Raw genomic sequence first — 19,782 nt, forward strand, 5'->3', positions numbered from 1 at the left:
CGGACCTCTATTGTATAAACAAGGAAGTGCAATGAAGCAGGCTGAGGAGCACTGGTCATTGTAATTCATTGTTAGGACTGTGTGTGGCAGTAGTGCACTGCAAATAGAGGATAAGAAGATAGGAAGAGTGAAAAAGGGGGATGTGTAACACTTTATATTCTGTTGTTGTGTCCTCAAACCAACATAGACCAATTGAAGGGACCAAGTATATATATTAATAAATATGACAGGAATAGTTCCATATATTTCCTAAAATATTTCGCAATGGCAGCATAACATTGATGATGTTGCATTCCACATCCCATCTTTCCTTTTAAATGTATATAACCATCACCTTACCTTCCAATGATATGTAATGAATGGTTTAACTTAAAAAAAAACATAGAACTCTGTCCTTCAGTGTACAGTGACAACTTCATTGTCCTCCAAAGCTACTTTTAAGAGAAGTGTAAAAAAAACAATCAATTGATCCACACCTCGTATATTTGGATGCACTAATTGTAAGTCGCTCTGGGTAAGAGTGGGTGCTAATTGTCTAAAATGTCATTGGATTGTACAGTTAATATATCATTCATGGATTATTCAGGGTTTTGTTAAATATGTACCTGTCCGTTTATCTTGTAAATACTAACAGGTGGTACATAGTCTGTCCTAAAATCTCAAAACACTGCAATAATGAAGCTTCTATTTTCCTTACATGTAATTCATGACAACCATATCTGACAGATGCTTCAAAAGGTGTTTGCTGGTGTATTCCTGATCACAGCAAAGCAGATGAAGAATAATACAAGCATCCAGGGTCCTGTTGTGCATTTAAGACCTCTCTTTTCTTCGCACATTTCAAACAGCGCACTCCGCCTATTGAGAATCAACTGTTTCATCAACCATCAAGTTCAAATGTTTTGATTTCTGTGAATTACTTTTTTTCCTCTGACAGGAGAACACGCAGACATAACAGTACTTTAACTGAAACAATAAAATAAATCATCTAAAGACCAAAGGTTTCCCATCAAATGAATGTATTTAACAGAATAGATATCAAACAGCAGCATTTAGATTGAAGAACAAACACTGTCAAGAAGACCAACATGAAAAGAGTTGAAAAAAACATACCTTAACTGTCATTTTAACTCTACTGATGAAATAGTTGCACAAAAAAGCCCAACACTAGTTGGAAATAGAATGACAAAAAAGCAAGGATTAACATACTCTGGGGAGGTTTCTCTGACACAGATTAAGCCTAGTCCAGGACTAAAAATCAATCTCAATGGGGAATTTCCATTGAAAGTGCATTTTCGTCCAGCACAGGCTTAATCTGGGTCCAGAAAGCCAACCCACTATGTGCCATATGATTCATTTGGTTACTTAGCACTGAATAAATTGTGTGGTGTTGATAGGAAAAGTGTGTGTGTGTGTGTATTGTGAAGACAATATTATACCATTTATTCCAAGTAATGAAGGCATACATGTATGTTTGGATTTCCATTAGACATTCTAGAAGTGGTTTAAATAGTTCCATTTTGCTTTATCGAAAGGGTGTAAGTACAAACCAAAAAAACAACTCTCAAAAGTACTTTCACGGACCTTGATAAAATACAAAGTGTAGTTTGCATGTAAATACTGTAGCTTTTTTTGGCATACATTTCCATAAAACACCACTGAGGAACGAGGCATTTCAATGTATACATCACTGAGAGCAAAATCTCCCTATCCAATCAATCTATCATGGGGTGTGTTTCTCTCCTTGTCTCCTTTACTTTATAAATACAGATAGGGAAAGATCTGGATTGGTTCCTACTATATTGCCTTGTCCCTTTCCAGTCATTTCATATCAGTGCTTAAGAAGGAAAGGAGACAAGGGAAGGAAGAAAATTCAGACTTTTGAGACACAGGCCTTACCTCCATCTCCTCTCCAGCCAACAATATCCTCATCTTCACCCATCACAATCCCAGAGTCAGAAATCATGGACAAAGCATTTAAAGGTCAAATATAGACATATTTATCTCAATGTCAAATCATTTTTGGGTAACAATTAAGTACCTTATTGTGATAGTTTCCAAATAAAATTGTAAAAAATAAACAAAAATAGTTTCTTAGCAAAGAGCAATTTCTAAACCAAGAATGTTGATAGGACTGTCTGGGAGTGGTCCGAGTGGGGAGGGGAAACTATCTGCCAGAGAGGTCTGGAACTCTTTCTTATCGGTCCATTATGATGTCACAAGGCAGGCCAAACTCCATCCCACCGAAACAGGCAGAAATTTCAGTCAATCTTTTCAAACAGCTATTACACTAAAAGGGCACAATCATCATTTTGACAATTTCACAGTATTAATCAAACCTCATGGTGTGGAAACATATATAAAACACAGGAAAACACGTTTTTGACTGCACTGGGGCTTTAACGAAAGCAGCGAGAAATAACATTACATTGAGAACCAAGATAACGTACGATCATGCCCTCTGGTGGTCTCTGACAATCCTAATCCAAACAATCATAAATAAATGTAAGACAAACAAACAAGCCAAACAAATCGATTCATAAATGAACATATAAATTAAGCAGAAAGAGGCCTGTTTTTGTCCAGGCCTCTCTGTGGGTGTTAACAATCATCCTTCTTATGATAATCGGGAACATGCACTCCTGTTCTTCCCATCTGGACACAATAACCTCTAGAGCACACAGCTCTCAGTGCAGTCCGTGGTGCTGTCATCGGCCGAACGCCTCTTCAGTTCCCGGCCCTCTGTTTGGTGTAGGTCCGACTGGCTCCCCTGTCCCCTGTGCCGAGGCTCCTGAGGCAGGGTGTCTGCCGAGATGTGGCCCAGGCTTCGTTCAGCCTCCACCTGCAGGTAGGCTCGGACGCGGTGGTGTTGCGCCACGCTGCCGCTGAAGTCGATGACACGGCACTCGTACGTGCCCTCGTCCGACCGCTTGATGTTGGAGAGACGAAGCTTGTGGGAGATGTTGCTCCCGGCCACTTTTACCACCTGTGGCAGAAGATAATGTATTTGTAAATCTTAAGCATATTAATCCTATTCCTCGGTATCAATAGTATGTACGTTGACAATGAGTTAATCATGTTTAGCTTACAGTCAATTTAGTTTCCAGTGCAGTACTGTACACTGATGTGTCTACTCACACTTATTTTGGCGGCATCTTTAGACATCTCCATGGGAACCACCTATAAGGAATTTATGGAAAGAAGTCAGGCACATGGCTGAAATAACAATAGCAAGTGACATACAGTATCAGTATAGATAAGAATCAAATATCACTTGAAATATGTCGACCCTTTCAAATATGTTACACGTCAGATCATCAACAAATGAAAATGTGTTACAGTCCACCACCTAAAAATGGTATGTAGTACTGTGTACATATTCACACATCTGCAATTCGTAACCTTTAGTACTGTGATTAAATAAACAATTTCCTATCCACACGGGGAAGTCCAATATCTTGGTTGTTATGTCACTGGGTAGCCAAATATCTTGGTTGTTATGTCACTGGGTAGCTTAATATCTTGGTTGTTATGTCACTGGGTAGCTTAATATCTTGGTTGTTATGTCACTGGGTAGCCTAATATCTTGGTTGTTATGTCACTGAGTAGCCTAATATCTTGGTTGTTTTTATGTCACTGGGTAGTCTTATATCTTGGTTGTTTTTATGTCACTGGGTAGCTTAATATCTTGGTTGTTATGTCACTGGATAGCCTAATATCTTGGCTGTTTTTATGTCACTGGGTAGCCTAATATCTTGGTTGTTTTTATGTCACTGGGTAGTCTTGTATCTTGGTTGCTGTTGTGTCTGATAGCTAGCTATTTCGGGGCATCAAGTGAATAAAATATCTGGGAAAGTTGGGGAGGGGAAGGAATTATTTTGGGGCATAGGTATGCATTATGCATCGAACAGAGATGTGGAAAATCTATTTCTTCCTTTGTGCCAATTATAGTGTCTAGTACCACAGCAGGAGCTCTAAGTTTCCCTAAGTTAGAGAAGTCAACCTGCTCCCACAGTGCTAGAAAAATGCTAATCAGCAATTATCTATTCTTTCCTGTGCCAAGGGCTGCAGCTAATGTTTTCCTCTGCCTGCTGTATTGTAGGCTAATGTGGATTCAGTCAATTCAGTTCTGTCCACAGTCATGTACATTATCTCTTTGTATGGTAATAGTGCGTTAACAAAGTCTATGTGGGCTTAATGAATGTTTTTTGCATGATGATGATAATCAGATACAGGGCTCCTCTTTTAAGAAACAAGCACATAAGTCAAGTGAATAATGCATTGACCTGTAAGGGAGGAGGTTATACACATGCCGACAAACATATCTCAAATAAGGATTTAGGGCTTCATTTGTAACCTTTCAACAGACAAACCAGGGTTGACAGTTACTAATCTCTTAGTGGCTAGGTCTACATTGTTTCATTGTGCTCATCAAGTCCTGAGCAAACACAAGCACTGCTACTCTATGTCGAGCAGAATCACAGACAGTTACTCGGATTCAATAACTCATCGATGTCACCCCCGGGCCAATAAAACTCTCCCTTGAATAAAATTCTCCCTGCGACCATGACATTTCTCTCAGCGGCTCACCTGATTGGTGGTCCAGGTGGGTTTCTCTGGCCAGTCTCTGTGGTTCTTCATGTACCACCACTGGATCTCCAGGGAGTAGGAGGGGCCCGCCCCCCGGAACGAACAGGCCATCTCCACGTCCTGACCGCTCTGCGTCGTGATGTCATGAGGAACCTCCGTGAAGACAGCTGAGTGAAGAGAGGGAATGAAAAGAGAGAGAATAGTATTTATGCACCTGAAAAGTGACTAAAAAATGTGACCGACCAATCAAGCAATCAATGAAACAAATGACTCTAACATCTGTACAATCTGTAACTTTCCTTCCCAGTGAAGAAAAGCCCCCAAAGCTTACAAACAGGTGATGGCGTACCACTGGAAATAACGGTTATAGATCAAAGGTTAAAAATCCAAATCTTTCTCCTGAGACGGCCTCTGAATGTTAAATGTTGCCAAACATTTTGCTACAGAAAATGAAAAAGACTGTTTCTTATTGGACAAGTCCGGGTAGTCCCTTCATATTTCAGTCCCATTTCTTCAATTTGGTGCCTAATGAATAGGACCCAGCTCTGTTGACTCAGACAACGTCATGTGTGGGCTTTTTTTGTTTTCCGTTCCTAATCCTTCAGGGGGCCAAAGTAGCCTGGGACATTTCTCAAACGAAAACATCACTCCCCCATATCCCTTATCTATCCTCACACATCTAGCTATTAGGCTAAGTCCTCTTGCCAGTTCTGTTTAAAACACATTGCTAATTCAAGAGACTAATCCTCCTTTATAACTTCACCACCACAGAGACTTCCTCCACCGAGAGCTTCAGTCTTATAGACACGTCTATGAAAGATAAAGTAGTCAATGGTATTTTGTTTAAGCGATGTGCTGTTGTTTAAGATGCACCATCTGCCGACTATTACGAGGATAAAACTTCAGCAAGAAACAACAGGCGGATGAAGATAATTAAGTTGAAGGGCACTTTGGGGATTTTAGGGAGGATTTGTTTTTGCATGTGGTTGGGAGATGTGTCTTCAAGAAAGGGAGATATGTTTTGTGTGTCTTAGTTCATTTGTATAGACATTGGAAATGTATCAGACAAATGTTACTTTACTGGATAATGTAATTATATTTTTGAATCATGCTTCTTATGGATGTTGTCCTTCAGGTAATGAGAAGCATGAGTACAAAATGTATCATAATACATAACTACTTCCATAGATTGTGAGAGGTGGTGTCAGAGGAAGGCCCTAAAAATGGTCAAAGACCCCCGACACCCCACTCATAGACTGTTATCTCTACTGCCGCATGGCCAGCGGTACCAGAGTGCCAAGTCTAGGACAAAAAGTTTTTACCCCCAAGCCATAAGACTCCTGAACCGGTAATCAAATGGCTACCCGGACTATTTGCATTGTGTCCCCCCCCAACCGCTCTTTTTACACTGCTGCTACTCTCTGTTAATCATATATGCATAGTCATTTTAACTATAAATTCATGTACATACTACCTCAATTGGCCCGAACAACCAGTGCTCCCGCACATTGGCTAACCGGGCTATCTGCATTGTGTCCCATCTCCCACCCGCCAACCCCTCTTTTATGCTACTGCTACTCTCTGTTCATCATATATGCATAGTCACTTTAACCATATCTACATGTACATACTACCTCAATCAGCCTGACTAACCGGTGTCTGCATGTAGCCTCGCTACTTCTATAGCCTCGCTCTGTCTTTTTACTGTTGTTTTAATTTTTTTACTTACCTATTGTTCACCTAATACCTTTTTTGCACTATTGTTTCGAGCCTGTAAGTAACAGTCTACACCTGTTGTATTCGGCGCACGTGACAAATAAACCTTGATTTGAGATGTGTCTTATCTAAAAGATATAGCATGATCGAAGTGTTACATCGCACAATCCTTCTCCTTGAAAGCCTATTGTTTTCCTAACTGTCATACAGCTACCCCTTGTGTTAGAACATGTAAGGAAACATTATACCTGTCATATAGCATCCTTCCACACAGTATCACTGTATCAGGCCTCTATCAATTCAAGGTATTTTCCAGGGGTCTCCAAATCTCATCCAGGGTGTGCAGGCTTTTACTCCAGCCCAGCATAACACACCGGTTTCAAATATTCAATTAATCATGATCTTCGATGTGGACCATGATTAGGTGAATTAATTGAGTTAGTGTTGGGCTGAAACAAAAGCTTGCACACCCAGTAGCTCTCCAGGGCTGGACTTAAGAGTTCCCTGGTCTATGCAACGCCATGCAGGGAAAACGGTTAATTTTGTGCCACATCCATCATGTTGATCTATTATCATACTGTACTAATGCAAGTGGTTAACAATGTGTGGTGAAACTATATGCATGTTCAGTACATTCAGTTCCTCATCTACAAAGTGTAGAAGTTGAGCCTGAGGTCATGTGGTGGTAATCTCATCACACCCCATTGAGTCTCACATTTTAGACTGTAAATGTCTCTCTCTCCCTCTTTCACCATATTGATTTTATATGACTATGTACTTGCAGTGGTGAAGTATTGTGGAAGTGAGTGTTTTGTCCTGTATAAGTGGGTCTCTCCTATTTGTTCACCTTATACTCTTGCACAAATGTTGTTTTTCATTAAAGAGACCTTGCAGAGTAGCTCTAAGCAAATAACATTTTGCAAAGGACACAAAAGGAGGACAAAAGTAAAAGGTCTGTAAGCTAAAACGTACATAACCACTGCTGTACTTCAAAAGCCAAATGTTTTAATCCTGAGAGGAAAGCATGTGTTCTGAATTCCATGTCCATCTGGGACCATAAAACAGACAAGTGTGAGAGCGCCACAGCAGCAGCCAATGTGTGGTGTTCAAATTAGGCCTACATTCCATGAGACTTTTGAAAAAGAACATGTAGTGATTGACATTAACCTGTTTATCCACTTGTCCGTCAGACAAGGAGGTGACTGAAAATGTTGTGTTGTTTGATGCAAGTAACCACTTTACAAAATAAAGTTAATTAGTATTCCCATACAATTATTACAGAGAAACAGGCAAATTATGCTACCCTCTGCCTATTGGCTACTTAGCTTATTCAAGCCTGTCACAAAATACAACACTGACCCTTTAAGACAGAAAAGAAGCTCTTTACCTGACTTCTTTTTCAAAGATGGCTAAAAAAGAACACGTTTTGTGCTCTTGTAGGAAGCAATCACTCCCCCATTGTTGACTAGACATTAGCTATAACTGGGCTAATAACTCACTTACTAGCAAAGAATATGAACAAATGTGCAAACATGGCTACATGCAGCTCTCACTTTGATTTCAAAACAAGACCACTCATGCTATAAACATTGTCCAGTTCATAGTGAATGGCACAGATCCATATATGGCAATGGTCTATTTGTATATAGGGATACTGCAGCTCTGATTGGTTATGGTGCACCGGTCTCTGTAGATTATGGGCCTGTCATGCCTGTCAATGCAATAGAATCTTATTCCAATGCACTCTGCATACAAGAAAATCTCTTGCATAGTTCGTTTTTATTTCGGTATGTTACATTGAAAGTTGATTCAATCACAATTCCCACAGTAGAGGGAAACATTTATAGTGTTAACTAAAGAGGACAACTAGAAAGTTCAATCTCATGCTTCTCTGTGCAGGCTGATATTTCATCTGCGCACGCGCAGCTTGGAGGGGACATTGCTCCACATATCTCTATTGGGGTACCACAGTGTTCAATCCTCTGGCCGACTCTTTTTTCTGTATATATCAATGATGTTGCTCTTGTTGCGGGCGATTCCCTGATCCACCTCTACGCGGACAACACCATTCTGTATACTTCTGGCCCTTCCTTGGACACTGTGCTATCTAACCTCCAAATGAGCATCAATGCCATACAACACTCCTTCCGTGGCCTCCAACTGCTCTTAAACGCTAGTAAAACCAAATGCATGCTTTTCAAACGTTCGCTGCCTGCACCCGCACGCCCGACTAGCATCACCACCCTGGATGGTTCCGACCTAGAATATGTGGACATCTATAAGTACCTAGGTGTCTGGCTAGACTGCAAACTCTCCTTCCAGACTCATAACATATCCAAAATCAAATCTAGAATCGGCTTTCTATTTTGCAACAAAGTCTCCTTCACTCAAGCCGCCAAACTTACCCTCGTAAAACTGTCTATCCTACCGATCCTCGACTTCGGCGATGTCATCTACAAAATAGCTTCCAATACTCTACTCAGCAAACTGGATGCAGTTTATCACATCCGTTTTGTTACTAAAGCACCGTATACCACCCACCACTGCGACCTGTATGCTCTAGTCGGCTGGCCCTCGCTACATATTCGTCGCCAGACCCCCTGGCTCCAGGTCATCTACAAGTCCATGCTAGGTAAAGCTCCGTCTTATCTCAGTTCACTGGTCACGATGGCAACACCCACCCGTAGCACGCGCTCCAGCAGGTGTATCTCACTGATCATCCCTAAAGCCAACACCTCATTTGGCCGCCTTTCCTTCCAGTTCTCTGCTGCCTGTGACTGGAACGAATTGCAAAAATCGCTGAAGTTGGAGACTTTTATTTCCTCACCAACTTAAAAAATCTACTATCTGAGCAGCTAACCGATCGCTGCAGCTGTACATCTGTAAATAGCCCACCCAGTTTACCTACCTCATCCCCATACTGTTTTTATTTATTTACTTTTCTGCTCTTTTGCACACCAGTATCTCTACCTGCACATGACCATCTGATCATTTATCACTCCAGTGTTAATCTGCTAAATTGTAATTATTCGCCTACCTCCTCATGCCTTTTGCACACAATGTATATAGACTTTTTTTATACTGTGTTATTGACTTGTTTATTGTTTACTCCATGTGTAACTCTGAGTTGTTGTCTGTTTACACTGCTATGCTTTATCTTGGCCAGGTCGCATTTGTAAATGAGAACTTGTTCTCAACTAGCCTACCTGGTTAAATTTAGGTGAAAAAAATAATAAAATAATCCTCAGACCCTATTGGAGGAGAAGGTCAGAGGGGCGGGACCTCTGGCTTTCTCATCCGATGGCATTTGAGAAGGAGATGAGGAGAGAGGGCTCGAGGAGTATGCAACTGAGATCTTGGCCTTGACCTCAAACCAAACCCTCACGCGTTTATGAAAGAGAAGTGAAGTTTGAAATGTGAAATTCTGTTAGCCTGCTGCTGTTAGCTAATTGGTGATAATTAAGTTTGCTAATTGGTGTTAGCTAAGTTGTTTGCTAATTGGCATTATCAAAGTTTGCTAATTGACGCTAGTCATTCAAAATAATTGCATTACCCATGCAATTAGATCACTACAGATGCTAGTATTATGAAGCTGTAATGATGGTTATTTTTTGGTGCATATAATTTCTGTTCCGTAATTAAGACAATTAGGACATGCTTGTTTGCCAGCTGTATTTTATACAGGCATAATCAAGAGCAGGCATAATCAACATGACACTGAATCAAGGTTGAGACAAGCAGTTTCTTAACTTGATGTTAAAATATCTAGTGTTACGATATAAAAATGTTAATTTGTTCGCCATTTAGAAAGAATTTTAGCAGCAATCAGGTCTTCAGAAAGGGATTGATCTATGGACACACCAATATAAGTTACAATTAGTTTAGATTCAATCTCCTTGCCTGCACAGTTTATCTTCATCTTGTGAGCCCTAAGCAATCTACGTTTTGTTCCAAACAAAATCGATTCAGTTTTTCCTAAATGTAGCAACAATTTGTTGTCAGAACCAATCTGTAACAAAACCCAATTCCTTACTCAGGGTCTCCTCTATGTAAACTGTATCCTTCCCTGATATGCCTTTGCATTTGCATTTTAAAGTCTGATGTTACTGAATAGAGTCTTTTTATGTAGCCATTTCATAACCTGATCAAATTTAGGACACACATTCCACCCCACGTGCACTTATTAAGGTGCACTTATTTTATTATGTCTGTTAACTGAGAGTAAGTACCATGTCATAAACAGCAACAATCGGGGGAAGAGTTGCTGGGGAGTGGAGAGAATTTGAATGAGCCAACTTGAAGCTATGGATGATTAGAAGGCCATAGTAAGTGAGTGGTCAGTTTCTGAGTTTCAGACAGGTAGATCTTGACATGCATTACAACAAAAATATATAGGCCATATATAGGCCTTAATCCCCAAATGAATGGGAGAGCTTGGCACCATCTAATAACATGGCAATAAGAATGAAAGTTTGGCTCCAGTATGGTCCACTATAGTTAAGTTATAGGTGTATAAACATCAGACAAACTCAGATTTTGGGGTGCACTTCCCCTTTAAAATGACAAACTGTATATTTAAAGGTGATTAGAGGGGTGGTGAATCAGGACAGCTGTATTTCTCATCCTCATTCTCATCAATAATAATCTTTCTGAGAGCCTCTGCTGATCAAAAACACTAGAATCTTTAGGCTGCGGGAGAGAGAGAGAAAGGCCCAAATGTGTAATTGATATTCCATCAGGCCTGTGGATCTGTGACACAGCTGGGAGGGAGGGAGTTAAAGAAAGAAGGAAAGAGAAAGGGGGGGGTGAGGACTGACTGAGGTCCCACGAGTCGTGCCCTGGATGCTCCACTGCTCACGGCCAGGCAGTGGCCTCATTTGTGAGGAGAGAGAGAGGGAAAGGGACAGAGGGCGAGGAGAGTGGGAAAGATGAGATACACCCAACAACACTTACTGAGGGCATTGTACACAACGATTGTATAAAACTGTGTGAAAACGGCTCACACATGAATAAGGGCTGCCTACACACACTGGACATACTCCAAAGGGTGTATAACACCGTGACACTATCATTCTCGTCTTCTGAATCATGAGCAGTGTGCAGGCAGGTACCTTCCTTTTGAAAAGTTGTTTAGCGGGACATCCAAATTCATGTGTAGCCTAAACCCAAGATAGGAACAGTGATTGTGGCAGTCTACTGACAAGAGCGTTTGTTACACAATACAGACAATTGTAGGCTTAGCATATCCATTTCACTAACTGGCTGTAAGCTAAACATTAACATGAATAAACAGGTGAAGGATGGTGGTTGATTGAAAGAGAAGATTAACAATAATCATCATAGCAAAGACAGACACAGTGTATAACATATTTTTAAACAACAAACTACATCTTGGGTTCGTGATCATTTTCATATGAGCAGAGAAACAAAAGCAATGAATGTAGTTTTGATCGGATTTCAGAAATCGGATAGAATTAAATGCATAGAAATATCATGAATTGAAAGGACGTACCATTGACTTGAATTGGGACGCCCGTTCTATTGACATATTTCTATGCATTTCATCCTATCCGATTACCGAAACCCGATCAGATCACTTTTGAAAAACTGGACCCTGGCGGTATAGCCTAACAGATAAAACCCTAAATCAAGGTAATCTCAAGGACAGCGCTATACATGGAGCCCTGTGTGAGGCTTAGATATGGGATTCCGCACCACAGTAGGATGGTCTTATAAGATCCTGTACTTTCAATTCCCACCGCCCAAAAGAGACGTACTAAAAAGACTCATTCTGCAGACTCAAGCTTTTTCACTCTCTTTCCCCTCCCTTCCTCTCTCTCGCTTCCCATCTTTCACTCTCTTTCCCCTTCCTCCCTCTCTCTCACTTCCTATCTTTCACTCTCTTCCCCTCCCTCCCTCTCTCTCGCTTCCTATCTTTCACTCTCTTTTCCCCTTCCTCCCTCTCTCCTCGCTTCCTATCTTTCACTCTCTTTCCCCTCCCTCCCTCTCTCTCGCTTCCTATCTTTCACTCTCTTTCCCCTCCCTCCCTCTCTCTCGCTTCCTATCTTTCACTCTCTTCCCCTCCCTCTCTCTCGCTTCCTATTTTTACTCTCTTTCCCCTCCCTCTCTCTCTCGCTTCCTATCTTTCACTCTCTTTCCCCTCCCTCTCTCTCTCTCGCTTCCTTTCTTTCACTCTCTTTCCCCTCCCTCTCTCTCTCTCGCTTCCTATCTTTCACTCTCTTTCCCCTCCCTCTCTCTCTCTCGCTTCCCATCTTTCACTCTCTTTCCCCTCCCTCTCTCTCTCTCTCGCTTCCCATCTTTCACTCTTTCCCCTCCCTCTCTCTCTCGCTTCCTATCTTTCACTCTCTTTCCCCTCCCTCCCTCTCTCTCGCTTCCCATCTTTCACTCTCTTTCCCCTCCCTCTCTCTCTCTCGCTTCCTATCTTTCACTCTCTTTCCCCTCCCTCCCTCCCTCTCTCTCGCTTCCTATCTTTCACTCTCTTTCCCCTCCCTCTCTCGCTTCCCATCTTTCACTCTCTTTCCCCTCCCTCTCTCTCTCTCTCGCTTCCCATCTTTCACTCTCTTTCCCCTCCCTCTCTCGTTTCCCTATCTTTCACTCTCTTTCCCCTCCCTCTCTCGCTTCCCATCTTTCACTCTCTTTCCCCTCCCTCTCCCTCGCTCGCTTCCCATCTTTCACTCTCTTTCCCCTCCCTCTCTCTCTCTCGCTTCCCATCTTTCACTCTCTTTCCCCTCCCTCTCTCTCTCTCGCTTCCCATCTTTCACTCTCTTTCCCCTCCCTCTCTCTCCTCTCGCTTCCTATCTTTCACTCTCTTCCCTCCCTCTCTCGCTTCCCATCTTTCACTCTCTTTCCCCTCCCTCTCTCGCTTCCCATCTTTCACTCTCTTTCCCCTCCCTCTCTCTCTCTCGCTTCCCATCTTTCACTCTCTTTCCCCTCCCTCCCTCTCTCTCTCACTTCCTATCTTTCACTCTCTTTCCCTCCCTCTCTCTCTCTCGCTTCCCATCTTTCACTCTCTTTCCCCTCCCTCCCTCTCTCTCGCTTCCTATCTTTCACTCTCTTTCCCCTCCCTCCCTCTCTCTCACTTCCTATCTTTCACTCTCTTTCCCCTCCCTCCCTCTCTCTCGCTTCCCATCTTTCACTCTCTTTCCCCTCCCTCTCTCTCTCTCGCTTCCTATCTTTCACTCTCTTTCCCTCCCTCTCTCCTCTCTCGCTTCCCATCTTTCACTCTCTTTCCCCTCCCTCTCTCTCTCTCGCTTCCTATCTTTCACTCTCTTTCCCCTCCCTCCCTCTCTCTCGCTTCCTATCTTTCACTCTCTTTCCCCTCCCTCTCTCTCTCTTGCTTCCCATCTTTCACTCTCTTTCCCTCCCTCCCTCTCTCTCTATCTTTCACTCTCTTTCCCCTCCCTCCCTCTCTCTCGCTTCCTATCTTTCACTCTCTTTCCCCTCCCTCTCTCTCTCTTCCTATTTTTCACTCTCTTTCCCCTCCCTCCTCTCTCGCATCCTATCTTTCACTCTCTTCCCCTCCCTCTCTCTCTCTCGCTTCCTATCTTTCAACTCTCTTTCCCCTCCCTCTCTCTCTCTCGCTTCCTATCTTTCACTCTCTTTCCCCCCTCCCTCTCTCTCTCTCGCTTCCCAACTTTCACTCTTTCCCCTCCCTCTCTCCTCTCTCGCTTCCTATCTTTCACTCTCTCCCTCGCTTCCCATCTTTCACGTCTCTTTCCCCTCCCTCTCCTCTCTCTCGCTTCCTATGTTTCACTCTCTTTCCCCTCCCCTCCCTCTCTCATCGCTTCCTATCTTTCACTCTCTTTCCCCTCCCTCTCTCTCTCTCTCTCGCTTCCCATCTTTCACTCTCTTCCCCTCCCTCCCCTCTCTCTCGCTTCCTATCTTTCACTCTCTTTCCCCTCCCTCTCTCCGCTTCCCATCTTTCACTCTCTTTCCCCTCCCTCTCTCTCTCTCGCTTCCCCATCTTTCACTCTCTTTCCCTCCCTCTCTCTCTCTCTCGTTTCCTATCTTTCACTCTCTTTCCCCTCCCTCTCTCGCTTCCCAATCTTTCACTCTCTTTCCCCTCCCTCTCCCTCGCTCGCTTCCCATCTTTCACTCTCTTTCCCCTCCCTCTCTCTCTCTCGCTTCCCATCTTTTCACTCTCTTTCCCCTCCCTCTCTCTCTCTCGCTTCCCATCTTTCACTCTCTTTCCCTCCCTCCTCTCTCTCCTCGCTTCCTATCTTTCACTCTCTTTCCCCTCCCTCTCTCGCTTCCCATCTTTCACTCTCTTTCCCCTCCCTCTCTCGCTTCCCATCTTTCACTCTCTTTCCCCTCCCTCTCTCTCTCTCGCTTCCCCATCTTTCACTCTCTTTCCCCTCCCTCCCTCTCTCTCACTTCCTATCTTTCACTCTCTTTCCCTCCCTCTCTCTCTCTCGCTTCCTATCTTTCACTCTCTCTCGCTTCCCCATCTTTCACTCTCTTTTCCGCCTCCTCTCTCTCTCTCTCGCTTCCTATTTTTCACATCTCTTTCCCCTCCCTCCCTCTCTCTAGCTTTCCTATCTTTCACTCTCTTTCCCTCCCTCTCTCGCGCTCTCTCTCGCTTCCCATCTTTCACTCTCTTTCCCCTCCCTCTCTCGCTTCCCATCTTTCACTCTCTTCCCCTCCCTCTCTCTCTCCTCGCTTCCCATCTTTCACTCTCTTTCCCCTCCCTCTCTCTCTCTCGCTTCCTATCTTTCACTCTCTTTCCCCTCCCTCTCTCGCTTCCCATCTTTCACTCTCTTCCCCTCCCTCTCCTCGCTCGCGGTCCCATCTTTCACTCTCTTTCCCCTCCCTCTCTCTCTCTCGCTTCCCATCTTTCCACTCGCTTACCCCTCCTCTCTCTCGCTCCGCTTCCTACTTCACTCTCTTCCCCTCCCTCCCTCTCTCTCGCTTCCTATCTTTCACTCTCTTTCCCTCCTCTCTCTCGCTTCCTATTTTTTACTCTCTTTCCCCTCCCTCTCTCCTCGCTTCCTTCTTTCACTGCTCTTTCCCCTCCCTCTCTCTCTCTCTCTCGCTTCCTATCTTTCACTCTCGTTGCTTCCCATCTTTCACTCTCTTTCCCCCTCCCTCTCTCTCTCTCGCTTCCCATCTTTCACTCTCTTCCCCTCCCTCTCTCTCTCTCGCTTGCTATCTTTCACTCTCTTCCTCCTCCCTCTCTCTCTCTCGCTTCCTATCTTTCACTCTCTTTCCCCTCCCTCTCTCTCATCTCTCGCTTCCCATCTTTCACTCTCTTCCTTTCCCCTCCCTCTCTCTCTCTCTCGCTTCCTATCTTTCACTCTCTTTCCCCTCCCTCTCTCGCTTTCCCATCTTTCACTCTCTTTCCCTCCCTCTCTCTCTCTCGCTTCCCATCTTTCACTCTCTTTCCCCTCCCTCTCCTCGCTTCCCATCTTTCACTCTCTTTCCCCTTCCCTCCTCTCGCATCGCTCGCTTCCATCTTTACTCTCTTTCCCCTCCCTCTCTCTCTCTCGCTTCCCCATCTTTCACTCTCTTTCCCCTCCCTCCCTCTCGTCTCGCTTCCTATCTTTCACTCTCTTTCCCCTCCTCCCTCTCGCTCGCTTCCCATCTTTCACTCTCTTTCCCCTCCCTCTCTCTCTCCTCGCTTGCCTATCTTTCACTCTCTTTCCCCCTCCCTCCCTCTCTCCTCGCTTCTATCTTTTCACTCTCTTTCCCTTCCTCTCTCTCTCTCTCTCTCTCGCTTCCCATCTTTCACTCTCTTTCCCCTCCCTCTCTCCTCTCGTCGCTTCCCATCTTTCACTCTTTCCCCTCCCTCCTCTCGCTTCCATATCTTTCACTCTCTTTCCCCTCCCTCCCTCTCTCGCTTCCCATCTTTCACTCTCTTTCACTCTCGTTCACCTCCCTCTCTCTCTCCTCGCTTCCTATCTTTCACTCTCTTTCTCCCCCTCCCTCCCTCTCTCCTCGCTTCCTATCTTTCACTCTCTTTCCCCTCCTCTCTCGCTTCCCATCTTTCACTCTCTTTCCCCTCCCTCTCTCTCTCTCGCTTCCCATCTTTCACTCTCTTTCCCCTCCCTCTCTCTCTCTNCTCTCGCTTCCCATCTTTCACTCTCTTTCCCTCCCTCTCGCTCTCCTCGCTTGCTATCTTTCACTCTCTTTCACCGACCTCTCTCTCTCTCGCTTCCCATCTTTCACTCTCTTTCCCTCCCTCCTCTCTCTTCCCATCTTTCACTTCTTCCCCTCCTCCCTCTCTCTCACTTCCTATCTTTCACTCTCTTTCCCTCCCTCTCTCTCTCTCGCTTCCCATCTTTCACTCTCTTTCCCCTCCTCCTCTCTCTCGCTTCCTATCTTTCACTCTCTTTCCTCCCTCCTCTCTCTCGCTTCCTATCTTTCACTCTCTTTCCCCTCCCTCCCTCTCTCTCGCTTCCCATCTTTCCTCTCTTCCCCTCCCTCTCTCTCTCCGCTTCCTATCTTTCACTCTCTTCCCCTCCCTCTCTCTCCTCTCGCTCCATCTTTCACTCTCTTTCCCCTCCTCTCTCTCTCTCGTTTCCTATCTTTCACTCTCTTTCCCCTCCCTCTCTCTCTCGCTTCCCATCTTTCACTCTCTTCCCCTCCCTCTCTCTCTCGTTCCCATCTCACTCTCTTTCCCTCCCTCTCTCGCTTGCTATCTTTCACTCTCTTCCCCTCCCTCTCTCTCTCTCGCTTCATCTTTCACTCTCTTTCCCCTCTCCCTCTCTCTCTCTCACTTCCTATCTTTCACTCTCTTTCCCCTCCCTCTCTCTCTCTCGCTTCCCATCTTTCACTCTCTTTCCCCTCCCTCCTCTCTCTCACTTCCTATCTTTCACTCTCTTTCCCCTCCCTCTTTCTCTCTCGCTTCTATCTTTCACTCTCTTTCCCCTCCCTCCTCTCTCTCGCTTCCTATCTTTCACTCTCTTTCCCTCCTCCCTCTCTCTCGCTTCCCATCTTTCACTCTCTTCCCCTCCCTCTCTCTCTCTCGCTTCCTATCTTTCACTCTCTTTCCCCTCCCTCTCTCTCTCTCGCTTCCCATCTTTCACTCTCTTTCCCCTCCCTTTCTCTCTCTCGCTTCCCATCTCACTCTCTTTCCCCTCCCTCCCTCTCTCTCGCTTCCCATCTTTCACTCTCTCATTCTGTGTATCCTTTTCTTGTTCTGATCAATTTTTTCCCTCTCCCCTTTCTCTCTCTCTCTCTCTTCCTCTATCCCTACCCTAAAAGTTTAAAAAATCACACGCGTTGATGTCTCCTCTCAAAAAGACCTCATCGTTCTCTTCTTGGTTCCCCTCCCTTCTCGCTTCGCATCTTTCACTCTCTTTCCCCTCCCTCTCTCTCTCTCGCTTCCATCTTTCACTCTCTTTCCCCTCCCTCCTTCTCTCGCTTCCCATCTTTCACTCTCTTTCCCCTCCCTCTCTCTCTTCTCGCTTCCTATCTTTCACTCTCTTTCCCTCCTCCTCTCTCTCTCTCGCTTCCATCTTTCACTCTCTTCCCCTCCTCTCTCTCTCTCGTTCCTTCCCATCTTTCACTCTCTTTCCCCTCCCTCTCCCTCTCTCTCGCTTGCTATCTTTCACTCTCTTTCCCCGACCTCTCTCTCTCTCGCTTCCCATCTTTCACTCTCTTTCCCCTCCCTCTCTCTCTCTCGCTTCCCATCTTTCACTCTTTCCCCTCCTCCTCTCTCTCGCTTCCCATCTTTCACTCTCTTTCCCCTCCCTCCCTCTCTCTCGCTTCCCATCTTTCACTCTCTTTCCCTCCCTCTCTCTCTCTCGCTTCCTCTCTTTCACTCTTTCCCCTCCTCTCTCGCTTCCCATCTTTCACTCTCTTTCCCCTCTCTCTCCTCGCTCGCTTCCATCTTTCACTCTCTTTCCCTCCCTCTCTCTCTCTCACTTCCCATCTTTCACTCTCTTTCCCTCCCTCTCTCTCTCTCGCTTCCCATCTTTCACTCTCTTTCCCCTCCTCTCTCTCTCTCGCTTCCTATCTTCCACTCTCTTTCCCCTCCCTCTCTCGCTTCCATCTTTCACTCTCTTTCCCCTCCTCTCTCTCTCTCGCTTCCCATCTTTCACTCTCTTCCCTCCTCTCTCTCTCTCGCTTCCCATCTTTCACTCTCTTTCCCCTCCCTCTCTCGCTTCCATTCTTTCACTCTCTTTCCCCTCCCTCTCTCTCTTCACTTCCTCTTTCACTCTTTCCCCTCCCTTCTCTCTCTCGCTTCCCATCTTTCACTCTCTTTCCCCTCCCTCCCTCTCTCTCGCTTCCTATCTTTCACTCTCTTCCCCTCCTCCCTCTCTCTCGCTTCCTATCTTTCACTCTCTTTCCCTCCCCCCTCTCTCTCTCTTCCCATCTTTCACTCTCTTTCCCTCCCTCTCTTCTCTCGCTTCCTATCTTTCACTCTCTTTCCCCTCCCTCTCTCTCTCTCGCTTCCCATCTTTTCACTCTCTTTCCCCTCTCTCTCTCTCTCTCGTTTCCTATCTTTCACTCTCTTTCCCCTCCTCTCTCTCTCTCGCTTCCCATCTTTCACTCTCTTTCCCCTCCCTCTCTCTCTCTCGCTTCCATCTTTCACTCTCTTCCCTCCTCTCTCTCTCTCGCTTCCCATCTTTCACTCTCTTTCCCCTCCTCTCTCTCTTCGCTTGCTATCTTTCACTCTCTTTCCCCTCCCTCTCTCTCTCTCGCTTCCCATCTTTCACTCTCTTTCCCCTCCCTCCCTCTCTCTCGCTTCTATCTTTCACTCTCTTTCCCCTCCCCCTCTCTCTCGCTTCCTATCTTTCACTCTCTTTCCCCTCCCTCCCTCTCTCTCTTTCCCATCTTTCACTCTTTCCCCTCCCTCTCTCTCTTCGCTTCCTATCTTTCACTCTCTTTCCCATCCCTCTCTCTCTCTCGCTTCCCATCTTTCACTCTCTTTCCCTCCCTCTCTCTCCTCGTCGCTTACTATCTTTCACTCTCTTTCCCTCCCTCTCTCTCTCTCGCTTCCATCTTTCACTCTCTTTCCCTCCCTCTCTCTCTCGCTTCCCATCTTCACTCTTTCCACTCCCTCTCTCTCTCTCGCTTCCCATCTTTCACTCTCTTTCCCCTCCTCTCTCTCTCTCCTCGCTTGCTATCTTTCACTCTCTTTCCCCTCCTCTCTCCTCTCTCGCTTCCCATCTTTCACTCTCTTTCCCCTCCCTCTCTCGCTTCCCATCTTTCACTCTCTTTCCCCTCCCTCTCTCTCTCTCTCGCTTCCCATCTTTCACTCTCTTCCCCTCCCTCCTCTCTCTCACTTCCTATCTTTCACTCTCTTTCCCCTCCCTCTCTCTCTCTCTCGCTTCCCATCTTTCACTCTCTTTCCCCTCCCTCCCTCTCTCTCACTTTCCTATTTTCACTCTCTTTCCCCTCCCTCTCTCTCTCGTCGCTTCTATCTTTCACTCTCTTTCGCCTCCCTCCCTCTCTCTCGCTTCCCATCTTTCACTCTCTTTCCCTCCCTCTCTCTCTCTCGCTTCTATCTTT

At 45.2% G+C, this 19,782-nt stretch overlaps 1 protein-coding gene across 1 annotated transcript in view; it reads right to left on the minus strand.

The window, feature by feature from the left end:
• Positions 1-1,002: 1,002 nt before the first annotated feature.
• LOC109890292 (V-set and transmembrane domain-containing protein 2-like protein) overlaps positions 1,003-19,782 on the minus strand; it is a 59,913-nt gene continuing 41,133 nt past the window's right edge. Inside the window, exons 2-4 of the mRNA XM_020482273.2 lie at positions 4,591-4,757; positions 3,139-3,180; positions 1,003-2,986 (exon numbers count right to left, since the gene is read on the minus strand). Of these exons, the coding sequence (XP_020337862.1) occupies positions 2,672-2,986; positions 3,139-3,180; positions 4,591-4,757 (524 nt within the window). The 3' untranslated portion in view covers positions 1,003-2,671. The remainder of the gene's footprint in view (positions 2,987-3,138; positions 3,181-4,590; positions 4,758-19,782) is intronic.

This window comes from Oncorhynchus kisutch, linkage group LG5 (assembly GCF_002021735.2).
Source record: "Oncorhynchus kisutch isolate 150728-3 linkage group LG5, Okis_V2, whole genome shotgun sequence".
Classification (NCBI taxonomy): Eukaryota; Metazoa; Chordata; class Actinopteri; order Salmoniformes; family Salmonidae; genus Oncorhynchus; species Oncorhynchus kisutch.